The 13,269-nt window shown below is 40.8% G+C and overlaps 1 protein-coding gene across 1 annotated transcript in view; it reads right to left on the minus strand.

Annotated features, from left to right (window-relative positions):
* CCDC30 (coiled-coil domain containing 30) overlaps nucleotides 1–13,269 on the minus strand; it is a 2,524,512-nt gene that overhangs the window by 208,165 nt on the left and 2,303,078 nt on the right. Inside the window, exon 26 of the mRNA XM_044060442.1 lies at nucleotides 9,973–10,087. Coding sequence (XP_043916377.1) covers nucleotides 9,973–10,087 — 115 coding nt within the window. The remainder of the gene's footprint in view (nucleotides 1–9,972; nucleotides 10,088–13,269) is intronic.

Consider the following 13,269-nt stretch of genomic DNA (forward strand, 5'->3'; position numbering starts at 1 on the left):
TACTTTTTAATGTTCTCTTGGGAGTCCCAGCCTGTGTAGGAGATCTCACACCTAAGTGAGAAATTCCTGACACTTTGTATAAGGATGCAAAGATAAGCAAGTTGTCATAATATGGAAACTGTGGATACCCTGTAGCCTGCAATGAGCTATAAATGGAGCTTAGACACTTTGTGAACACTTTAGGAGCAGCAGGCAGCCCAAAAGGTAAGGCAGAAAACTGATAATGTGATCTAGATATACAAAACCTACCTGAAGTCTGGATGACTCAGAATGCATCTTTTAAATCTATGGTTGCAAAAAAAAAAAAAAAAAAACCTCAAATGAGGAGAACGGTTAACAGGTTATGAAGTGAAAGCATTTTAAACTCGGACATTATCACATACTGGTTTATGAAAGAAAGGTCTAGAACTGGTCTCCATGCATTTTTTTTGGCATCGAAAACATTCTTAAATAAAAGCCTTTTCCCAAATGGGAAGGAGGAATTGATTCTATTACCCTCTGAGACAGCATATGCTGTACAACAGGACAGGACAGAACAGAGGGGTTTGTGATGGTAAATGTGGAGTAAATTCCTAGAAGGGAAAATTTCTTCCCACTGCCATTTGTAACCCTGCTGAATCGGTTCCACAGCTCTTCTGTCTGAAACAATCTGCTGCCAAAGACAGAAATGTGTATTCAGACCACAGCTGCCAGATTCCTAAAGGGACAGATAGGGACCAAAAAAAAGGGCTTTCATGTGGAACACCAGAGTTCAGCATTGAACAGAAGTGGTGTGGCTCCGTTTTGTGATTTATGATTAGCCCGCATGCCGGTATGCCAGCCAATCAAAAAAAAACTAAAAAAATCACACAGCAGAGCTTCTTCTGTTCAATGCGGAACAGCCCGCTGTTTCGCATTGAACAGAAGTGGCTCTGCTTCGCAATTTATGATTGGCTCGTATACCGGTATACAGGCCAATCAAAAATCACAAAGTGGAGACTGTTTCTCCAGGATTTTAACTGGCAATGTGGGATTTGGGATTGGGCTGCTGATCTTGGGACAGTCCTGCTCAAATAGGGACGTCTGGTAACCCCGATTCAGATTTTCTGGAACGGATAAGGGAATGCCAGAATGGGAGAGGGGTTATGGTCCCTTAAACAGTCACTCTGTTTTATTTGACTTCCCTTTATCCTGTAGGGCTCCTGTTTATTTTTGGGACATCCTTGCCACTGTTTTTTTAAATGTCTACTTATCAGCATTTTGCTGAGACTGTTTATCTTGTTTCTTGCCAAAACTGGATAACGGACAGAAAATTCATTGGAGAATTTACAGAAGGAGGGTTGAAAATCTGAGATTCCCTGTATCAGCTTACTTTCTCATCACATTTTTAATAACCTCTGCAGTGTCTAAAAACAAAATCTCTGTCCAAAGGAGAATTTAAAATCTCATTTTTTTTTACATTTTTACAGGGTTCTGAAAACACAGCACTAGTGGCAACAGCCCTGGATGTAGTTTTTACAGCATCATAAATACACACTTTAAACAATCAGTAGAGACCTCAGAAACTGAAGACACTATACTGCACAAAGCAAATTTTTCCTTACAAGAGGGAACTTCAGACAAAACATTCCTCATTATTTTCACAATTAGTCAGAATAAACATTAAAGTATGGGCCTGACAATTCAAAATTCTAAAAATTAAAGTTGAAGAAGCACAAACTTTTTTTCCCAAAACTTTTAATTATTTTACCATCCTTGTCAGAAAGGGAAGGATTAGAATTAAAGTGTTTGGCAGCAGCTGGATTAACTAAAGCTATAGCTGCTGCGTTAGGTCTGGGATGGATTTGTACATTCTATCTGCTTTCTTAAGTGCCACAGGCTGGCTATCAGGGGAAAAGTACAGTTTTGTACCTACCATAAATGTAGATGTCCGAACAGGATAGCATCTGCAGTCCTTACAAATGGGTTGTCCTGTCGTCAGGCAGCCCTTCGGTCGGCCGGATTCCAAAGTCTGGGTCTGGCCTCGGCTGGTGTCGCACTTCACCCGACGTCATCTCTGCTGGTCTTCGGGTATAAAGGCATCAGCCGACGCCATTTTCCTCAGTCTTTCTTGCCACGTGGCTCAAGCAGAAGCTGTTCGCAAGTGCCGGTCGGTCAGATCCAGAGATTACTACTACCGAATACTACTTCGAAGACTTCTAAAAAGCTAAGTACCCCATTGGGGACTCTTTCTTGCCTCAGCCGATGTCAGAAAAAGTGAATAACTGTTTAACTTGTGGGAAACAAATACCTCATAAAGATTTCCACTCTTACTGCTTACCTTGTTTAGGCCCAGACCACGACGTAGCAGCCTGTTTAGCCTGTGCTTCCTTCAACCGACGAACGCTTAGGCGTCGGTCGGAGTTTGCTGAACAGTTTTTCGGCTCATCACCACTTATACAAGGCTCCTCTTGCAGATCCTGAGACTATCTCCCAGGGGCCTAAGGCAGTAGCCTCGACCTCAGCAAAAAACCCTCTCCCTTCTGAAAGGGAATCCAGGTCCTTAGAGAGATGGGGTAAAAAAGTTTACACCTCTGCTACTCTTTCAGCTAGAGCTTTGAACTGTCAGTTTCATATGATCCAATACCAAGAGTTTATGCTTGATCAGTTAACTAAGAAACTGTCCTCTGATGATTCCTTAGATAAGAAATATTTTTTAGAAATGGTCGAAGGGCTGCCTGACGACAGGACAACCCATTTGTTAGGACTGCAGATGCATCCTTGAAGGACATCCACAAGCTGTGATAAACACATCCTTTACTGCTGTCAGCATTGGGGATGGTAGTAGGTTCAGGAAATTCCATTTGTAACACTTCACAGTATTTTCTGAGGGACTGAGAAAACTCAAGTGTTCTCCCATTAAAAACACTGGCACATTCTGGAAATAGTCTCAGGGAAAGAGAATCCTTGACAAAGAGATTCAGATAACATGTTCTCCTCTGTGTCTGAATCAGAAGTCTGAGGAGAAAAACCTGTGCCTGTCAATCACATTCCTCTCCAGCCTCAATTTCTTGAATCTCTTCAGAAGAAGAGGAATCCCTTTTTCTTATATCAGAAACCACATGATAAGAAGAGTCAACAGCCTTTACAAGATCCTGAGGTAGACTAATAAACTACTTCTGTCCAATGAAACTAGAGCAGGAGATGATACATGTTTAGTTTTCTGTTTTTTTTTTTTTTGACAGAAATGTTGGGACAAACAGAGTTGTCAGTGGCAACAACAGCTTTCCACAGGATGGACACAACTCTGGTTAAGCAGGAGCATCTTCCGTTCTTCCACACTGACAAAAGTGGCTCTCCCTTGCTCACTGAGGGGACCCCAACAGCTGCAGAGAGCATTGTTAACCCTCTGTCCATGGTGGGTGTATGGACAACACCAAAGGTTTCTGGGTAACAATTGAGTGGTCTGAGGAACCAGATTTTTGCCACAGCAGAGTCAACACCTGTGGCTGAGTCGATCTTCTGGTCTGCTGTGGTACCAAAAGCTGTATAGTCAGTGTTTTACTTTTCTAACTGGAAGAAGGACGGACCATGGGTCAGGTAGTTTGTTTCATGGTCAAGCTGAAAATGGTGCTTCTTTCCTGCCGAAACTAAGCAGTGCAAACCAGTAAAGTTTTAAAAGCAGTAAAAAGTAACTTCACAGTACAAAACATACTCTAATAGGCTTTAGCAGCCCCCAAAAGTAAACTAAACACAGTTTTTCCACAGGAAAAAAGTTTTAGAATGTTTAAATCAACTTTTAAACTGTCAAACACAACAGTGTGCTCCTATTTAATAGTATAATAAAGTCAGATGACTGTCAATAAAAACACAAATTCTTAGCTTAAAATATACTCTCCTAAATAAGAAAGTAAGTTTAAATATTAAAAATAATACATGAAAGACCGATTTCCCCCAAAGGGAACTTATCTGTCCAGCAATGGAACAGCACAAGCCAACCATCAATCCTTGAAAGCCCACACAGGAGCTCTCTCTTTGGTGGCAGGAAAGCTCTGAATGGCTTTGCACCCAAATCTGCCTTGTAGCTAGCTCAGGTTGAGCTGACCAATTGTGTGTGTGTGTCTGTGTGTGTGTGTTTCTATGTGTGTGTGTGTGTGTGTGTGTGTGTGTGTGTGTGTGTGTGTGTGTGTGTGTGTGTGTGTGTGTGTGTGTGTGTGTGTGTGTGTCTGTGTGTGTTGAAGGTGCCCTGAAGCTTTGGAAGCTGCCTGGCTTTTATATTCTATGCAGGATATAACGTAAATAGCTTAGGCTACTGCAGCAGTGATCAATATGAAGTTCCAGGGGTTTGATAGAAGGAACTCTCCCTGTCTGAATCTGTCCCTCTTCATCTTCACCAAATGAGTCAGGGAAAGGAAAGATGTCCTTTTCCTTTTTACTCTTTAACCTTCACAAACACTGTTAAAGATCAGCGTGTCTGAGAGTTATATTCTTAGGCTGTCATCAAACTGACAAATGTAATGAACTAGCTACTGATTTAGATCCCTGTTGTCTTAAAGTAGTTTCTCCAACTTTATTAAAGCATCCCCTGGTAAGGGTGCATTTAAGAAATCTGAAACACTTCTGAAACCACATGATGATACGACAAGAGGGCCAAGAATGAGAATTTATAAGTCATATACAGGGATTCGCAGTGAAAACTTTAAGACATTACAAGGTCTTGGACAAGACTAAAATGCTAATGACGGTGCTGCTAAAGATATCGGATTCAGGTGGCACAGGAGTCAGTAGGGACAACTTTGGTAAATGACAAGTCTCCATGTATGGAAGTCATTCAAGAATCTGTAATCTCAAAAACAATGGCATATTTCCCCCTTTGGCATTTTTTGTTTAAAGAGCTAAGTGAAGTGGGTTACCTTCTCTGGTTCCTTCTAGCCATGATCAGGGTACAAAACGCAAGGGTAAATACAACTTTTATAGGTTCATAGGTGCTTACAAGGCTAAAGGCTTTTTTAAGCCTAGCCATGCATCTAAAATCTCTGACAAGTTCTGATACCCTTGATAAGTGTAAGCAGGGGCATGGGAGAAGAAATATTTACAAGCAGGGGCCTGGGACATGAAGCATTTACAGGTTGCCTGTGTCCACTAGAGACATAGGTGCCAAACCAGGGATGAATTTCTTGTTACCCATCCAATTGTCCAAGCTGCACTTGAATTAGGTTAGGGGAAAAACTCTGCTTCACACGGAAGGGGAGCCTGTTCCAGAGACGGGGTCATTTCTGGGATACATACCTGTCTCTCCAGCAGGTCCTATTTATATCACAGGCAAGGTTTAAGTCTTTAGAATGGGCAGCTCTGGTGCTGTTTGTTCTGTGGATATGTAGGAGGTCCATCAGAGTGGGGTCTGACAATGTCCCATATGCCAGGCATAGATCTCCTCTCAAAAGCCTGCAGGAGACAGAATACAGTATAGGGCCTTGAGTTGGTCTGCATAGGACATTTTACTTATGCTCTGCATTCTTTTAGTGAGGAACCTCTGTGGACATCCCACTTGCTGGATATGCCTGGTTAGGTACATACCAAAGGGAACACTGTACTCAAATGACAGGTGTGACGAATGCCGAATACAGTGGAACACTGACTTCCTTGGACTTAGGTGCCATACCTTTGTTTATAAGTTGCGTAACACAGAATGATTTCCTCGCTACTGTAGACACGTGATGGTCAAAGGCTAGATTACTGTGTGTGTGTGTCCAAGTCCCTGATTACTGGGTAAACTCTAAGGGATGTGTTGTCAATATGTCAATTACTGGGGTGGATGACTTCCCGAAGGATATTATGCATTTCTTGGCATTTAGTTTTAGTCCATGGCTCTGACACCAGTTGTTTGCCTGTGTCAACTTTTCCTGGAGAACATTTGTGTCAATGTGGGATTCAATAACACATCCTAATTTGCAATCATCTACAAATCTGTCAGCCAGAGACCACCGACATTGGCCTTGACTTCAGAGAAGTAAATGCCAAAAAAGAGTGGTCCAAGAACCGATCCCTGAGGGACTCCACTTCTGAGTGGCCTCTTTGTAGATGTGGATTCCCCAGTTCTAACTTCCTCAGAACTGTCTGCAAGCCAGATGGCTATCCACTGGGTAACATACAGGTTTGTACCTTACTCCTGAGTATGTCAAAAACGCCCAAGTGGGTACTGTGTCAAATGCCTTGGCCAGGTCAAGGTAGGCAGTGTGACCCATTCTGCCCTCATCAATTACTTTGGGGACATTCTCAAAGATGACCTTGATGAAACCAAACTGGGTTGGGTACAGTGTCTGGAGGTTTACTATATCACTACTGATCATTTCCACAATATTTCTTTTCATGGCTATACATATAAGACTAATGAGACTTATGGGTATGCAGTTTCCAGGGCCTGTAGATGGCCTACCTTTGTGCAGAGGGATGATTGTTGCTGTTCTCCATTCATGAGGCATGAAGCCTGTTTTGAGGCTTCTGTTAAATAGCAATTCCAGAGAGGATGATTGATCATGTTTCATTCCATTTAGAAGACATCCTGGGATACTGACTGGGCCCATTGATGCAGAGAGAGCATTAAGGACCTGTTCCCTAATGATAGCAGGGGGAGTTATATTTAATGGTATTTCCTGAGGGAAGGTTGAGGGAGAGAGGGGTAAAGTTGGAGGTGAATTTATCGTCCAGTAGTTTTCCTACATCTTCTGACTCAGTATAGGTGGTTCCATTTACAATGCGCTTTGAACACAATTGTGTATTGCCTTTGAGGTTGCGGACATAGCTAAAGAATGCCTTGTGGTTGTCCTTGGCCAGGGAGGCCAAATTTAGCTCAAATTTGGCTTTGGTAAGCTTTATTTGTCCTCTGAGTTGTTTGTTCAGTTTGATGAGAGTGCTTTTATCCTGCTGGGTGCTGCATCTCCTAATTTTTGCCATGATTTTCTTCCTTCTGTTATACAGCCTATTGATTTTGTGATTCCACCAGCGTGACTTGTTTTTGAGTTAGTTCTGTACTTCTTCCTGGTGGGTACAGCTGCTTCTATGCAGCTATTAACATGCTTGTACAGAGTTTCTGTGAACAGCTCTGCATAGGCAGCAGTATTCTCAGGGTTTATGGGGGCTTGAAATTTTGCCAGGTTATCACTTAATGGCAGGAAGTTAGGCTTACAGTAGTTCCTAAATACTCCAGGTGGTTTAGCTGGGGGGTCCAGGTTTTATTTTTACTTTAAGTGAGACCATTTTGTGGTCTGACCTTACCAGAGAAGACATTACAGTAGGGGGTGTGCAGCACTCTCCCATATTAGTGAGGATCAGATCTAGTACAATTGCATCCCTGGTTGGTGTACTGACAATCTTATCCAGTGAGTTTGTGTTGACAAAATCCAGGAATCTCTGTGCCTGTACATTTGGTGTCATATAGGATTCTCAGTTGACACTGAGGTAATTAACATTGCTAATGAATATGGTATTGGATTGGATGGTGAGTGATTCCAATAAATTTAAATACATGCTATGGGTTGGATGGTAAGTGTTTCCAATAAGTTTAAATACATGCTATGGGTTTACTGGGTAATAGAATTGGGACCTACAGCTTACAAGGAAGTGGTATTGGATTTTGCCTACGGTAATTTGAACTTGGACCAGCTTGAGTGCATTGTCCTGTTTGATCAACTTTGAGGTACGTTTAATTTTGATAAGCCTTGGGGTATATTTATTTTTGATGTAAATCAAGACACCTCCACATTTAGTCCCTGTCTGTGTAGTAGCTGGTCTAAATGTGTGGAAGGCATTATAACCTTGCACTGTTGATGTGCTCTCCATGGCTTTAAACCATGTCTCAGTGACTGCACAGGCATCAGCATTCTCTAGGGTGAAGACAGCCTCTAGGGAGTGGAGGTTTTTTGTTTAGACTCATAGCATTGAGCAGTAATACCTTTAGATTTTCTTGGTTTTGATCTGCTATGTTGGAAGTACTTTCAGTTTGGCATTGCCTAAAAAAGGCATTATGGAGGAAGACAATGTTTTAGCTAATATTCAAAAGCCTAGAGGGGACAAGTGCAGACCATCCCCTGGCAAAGCAGTGTGGTCGGTTGACCATCTCCTTCCATGCTGACAAATACTGCACCCCCTTAGAATAATACCAGAAACTAAACCAGTTATTAAAGTCAGTCATCTTTTGTTCATAATGTTGCATTATCCTTACAGAAGGTAAAATGCTGCTCAATGCTAGGCTCATACCAGCCTGAGACACATATTCCAAGAGCTCCATGATGTTTCTCTTCATACAGTCTAGGGTGGTACGTGTCAGGTCATTTACTCCCACATGGACTATGACTGAGTCATACTGGTACTTGTGGTCCAATGACCTGTGTGCGTGCATAATGTGGTGGATTCTAGCCCCTGATAAGCAACTAACCATGACTTTCTCCTTACTCATCCTGGTGAGAGGGACATCAGTGTGTCTCATGATGGAGTCTCCAATGACTAGAATGTTGGATTGTGTGGTGGCATGCCTTATGGGCTTAGAAGTAGAGGGCTCCATGAGATATGGCTTTATTTGTTTTTTGTGGGTGTTGTTTTGAAAGAGTACATTTAGGCCTGCTGAGGGTATTTGTTATGTGTACTTCATCTAGGAGGTCTTTGGGGTTTAGGAAAGTTACATTTAAGTGTCTTAACATATGTGGGTCTATTCGTCTGCTTTGAATTGTGTGTGATAAGTACAGTGTGTGTACCACTGACAAACTTACAAACATTAGGAGTACTTTTATGTGAGAGCTTTGCCTCCACTGACATTGTGTAAATGCATCTCTCACATACCATGTCAACTTGTTTGAGAATAAACTGGTTGTCAGTAAACATGAGGCAATTTCTACATTACCTCAGGATGCCCATATCCACCAAGCTGGTAATAGACCTACATAGTGGGAAAGTTGACATCCATGGGAACAGACACTTTTTTACTGATTAGACAATTGGAATGAGAATATAAATCAATGCCAGGAGTTTTGCTAATATCATTGTTCACAGATGAAATGGGTCTTCACACCAGACCACCACCTCAGTTAACAAATGCCTAATAAAATACATATAAATGGACAATTTAGTAGAACCAATCAACCAGCATGCTTTTGGGAAGTGAGAAGAAACTGGAAAACCTAACGTAGACATGGAGACAACACGGAAAAAGTCAACAAAGACTGCGACTAACATTAGGTTAACTCAACATTCCCTGAAAAGTAATTTCTGAAATGAAATAATTGAAAAAAATTGTAAAATATTTGACAGACTCGCCACATAAGAGAAAGTCACTTAAAAGCTAAATAAGAGAAAGCATGTAAGTGAAACAGGGCTACATGTAACATTTCATCTATTTTCCAGTTAATGTAGAAGAAAATTTCATAAACATTTCATATCTTTTTGTGACATGTTAATAGATTCATAGGTAACTACTAGCCTAGTTGTCCATGCAGGCCATTTTAAGCCTAGCTAATTTTCCTTTTTGTGCTCAAAATAACCTATCCCATTTGGATATAGACTGGTCTTACCTATCCCATGGTTGATAATTATATATTGCCCCTAATGAGAATAAGTGGGCTCATACCATAGATACATTTGAGGGAACCCATGCATGGGATAAAGCATTTAGAAGCTGCCTCTGTCCATTAGTAGTACAAGGGAAGTCTTGGGGCAAATTTTCTGTTTCCCATCCACAGATCTAAGTTGCGCTTCAAAATGGAGAGTAATGAACTTTGTTTTATGAGGATGAGGAGTCTGTTCCACAGCAGTGGTATCCTCTGTGAGATATAACTAATATCTTAATATGTTTATCTCAATTTAAGCAGCATACATCACTTTAAAAACACATCAGACCTTTTTCTTATAAGTACTCTATAATTTTATAATTTTTGTTTTGATAGCAAGAAAGCTGCATGGCTGTTGTTGATTGGCAATGTTAAGAAAGTACTGTTAAAGACCAGAAAATATAATACAAGATACCTCTAAATTGAAATATGGCATGTTCCTTAGAGCACGCTCTAGTTCTCCAACCTGGGTAGTCAGTCGGAGGATCCTTTCCTGTAGCTGTTGGTTTTCTTCTTCTAGATAATGTACTCTAATTTAAAAAAAAAAAACAGAATAAGCATCTCTCATTTTAGTAAATACCACAGTCAGCATATTTCAACCCTTTCCACTTAAATTTTTAACATTCTTTTACAACTAATTTTAAATTTTAGTGTCTTTAAAGATAGATGTGTGTAATTGTTATTTTTTTCTTGAGGATTTATTCTAAATGAATACTGCAAATGGTAAATCACAGTGCTATAATCACCAGAAACATGCAGAATTTGTTATAAATAATATAAATACATTTTGATTGTTTCTGGTGATTATAGTACAATGTTTTACCATTTGTATACCAGCTGCTAGAAAGTTTTTTTTACCTCTGACATTCCTAGAGAGAAAATGTGCACCTGTTCTTAAAAAAAAAGTATAAGAGAATATTTTAAATTAAATCAGCAACTGTTAAAATATTCTCTTAGGAATAACAAAGGAAACAAAATATTTCTAACAGAAGTTACGATAGAACAGTAAATATAGGTAATATTGTATCAAAGAACACACAACAGCACTGTGATATGCTTAACAAACAGGGAAGTACACTACAATATGGCTCAACATAATATGTACTAAAAATGTTACTTCTCTCTGCATGTGACATTATCTGTCTTTGTGTATTAATCTGTACTTCCTCATCATTGTGGTTATAACCTTTTGTTTCATGCACCTTTATTAATTATTATTTATGGCTTTCTTTCTTTGTTCTGATTTATACGGTCTTACAGGCTGAGCATAAAAATGGTCGACTGAGATCAGTGCTCTTTCCTGGTTAAGAAATGCACCTACAAACATACATACATACCTACATAAACAGCAGATGGTTGAATACAAATAGCTGCTTAAAGATAGGCAAAATGTATTTATGACAACAAACCAAAGAAAGTACAGTTATGTTGGCAAATTACCATAAATGAAGTTTGTCAATGATGTCCTCAGTGGGGGGGGCACCAGTAATACGCTGCTTTACTAAGTCCCCTTCCCTCCTATCAGGTAGTAGGAGGAGTAAGTTGGAGCCATAGAAGACGAAGCTGGTCAGATGAGGGGCACAAGGAACCAAAAAAAAAAAAAAAAAAAAAAAAACTTAACATAACTGCAGATGTTTGAGTGTGGTCTCTATTGCAGTCATTGAAAGTGTCCTTGCTGCTGGCCGAGTCTGATGTCTGAGTTGACTTTCAGCACTGTTAACCCTTACCCAACTTAGTGACAGTGATACTGCCTTACCTCATACATCTCCATCTATCTAGTATGTCGATGGCATCTGCCCATGTCATCTCTGATTCTTTCTTGTTTCCAAATAGGGCAGAGCCATGCCTATGTCAATGTCTGCTGGCAGACCCACAACTATGTCAGAGTCTGCTGGCTTAGCTTATCCCAGGGCTGCTGTCACTCATCTAGTCAGGATAAAACAGACAAACAGTTGTGGGCTCAGTTCAAGCAGCTTTATTACACACAAACACATCAGGACGGAGGCTTAGTAATAAGAAGTTATGTACCTACCATAATGTTCCATGTTAGTTGTCTTCTTCTCACCTTCTTTCTTGCTGGTTGGGTTCGGAGCTGATCCTCGGCTCCGACTCGGCCATCTTCAAAAGCTCGAGAGCTGCTTACTGGCTCGAGGCCCCCCTATATCCCATGATGCCTGGCGCTAGATACCCAGATCTCGTCTGGTAAGTCTAACTGCAGACATCATAATAATAATAATAATAATAATAATAATAATAATAATAATAATACAGGAATCCTGTCCTAGAATGCATAAATCCTACTAGACAGACTACTAGTCAGAAGGAATAGCCAGAGAAGACTCAGCCAGAGAGAAAAACAAAAGGAACTCTTCTCTGTCTACTAGGATAGGGAGATGGAGGGTGGGACACAAGAAAGAAGGCGAGAAGACGACAACTAGCATGGAACGTTATGGTAGGTACATAACTTCTTAATGTTAAGTTGTCTATCTCGCCTTCATTCTTGCTGGTTGGGACAGCGTCCCTAGCACCTCAATCCTGGGTGGCTTATGGGAACAGACTCTTCAGAACAGTGGAACCAAAATCAGCTCTCCTCCTGGAGGCCACGTCCAGTTTATAATGTGAAATAAAGGTATGAGGATTGGCCCATGTAGCTGCCGCACAAATAGTTTCCATTGGCAATCTTGCCTGAAAAGCCACTGAAGTAGCTAAAGCTCTAGTGGAGTGACCTTTTGGTTTAGCAGGAAGCTCTTTATTCCTTAGCTGATATATAAATGTAATAATAGATGTTAACCACCTAGATAAGGTTACTTTTGACACAGGTAGACCTTGTTTACCCTCAGCATAGGACAGGAACAGCTGGTCTGATTTTCTGATTTGCTTAGTTCTACGCAAGTAAACACGTAACTGTCTATGAACATCCAACTGATGCAATTTGTATTCTGCCTTGCTGGAATAATTTGGAAAAAATACAGGCAGATCAATAGACTGATTCAAATTATTGTCAGAAGAAACCTTTGGAAGGAAGGAAGGATTAGTCCTGAGAGAAACTCTGTCATCGTGGAAAACTAGATAAGGAGGGCGAACACAAAGAGCCTGAAGTTCAGAAACTCTTCTAGCTGAAGTAATTGCAACCAGAAGAAGGGTTTTACAAGAAAGAAACTTCAAAGAACAAGAAGCTGCAGGTTCAAAGGGGGACAGTATCAAGGAAGCTAAAATCAAATTTAGATCTCACAGAGGCGGGGGATCTCTCACTGGGGGCCTAAGTAAAGTAGTCCCTTTGAGAAAAGCTTTACAAAGCTTATGGGACATAATACTAGTATCTGATAGACCTGTATGAAAGTTTGAAATTGCAGCTAACTGAACTCTAATCGTGGCAGAAGAAGATCCAGCATGAAAAAGTTCTGCTAAAAAATCCAAAATATAGTGCACAGGGGATGAAATGGGATCTATATTCCTAGCCTCTGTCCAGAAAGAGAAATGTTTCCACTTACTAGCATAAGTCTTTCTAGTGGTAGACTTATGCAATAATAAGATGATTTCACACACCGAGTGGGAGATGTTCGGAAGCCTGGCTAAGGTGGGAAGTGGAGCAACCAAGCAGTGAGCTGGAGAGATTGAAGGGATTGGTGCAGCCCACCCGATTGATGGATCAGGAGGTCTGGAACTGGGTCCAGGGTCCAGGGCTGCTCCAGAAGGTGATGATGCAGGAATG

The sequence above is a fragment of the Protopterus annectens genome, chromosome 2.part0, assembly GCF_019279795.1.
Source record: "Protopterus annectens isolate FY-2018-M chromosome 2.part0, PAN1.0, whole genome shotgun sequence".
NCBI classification, from domain to species: Eukaryota; Metazoa; Chordata; order Ceratodontiformes; family Protopteridae; genus Protopterus; species Protopterus annectens.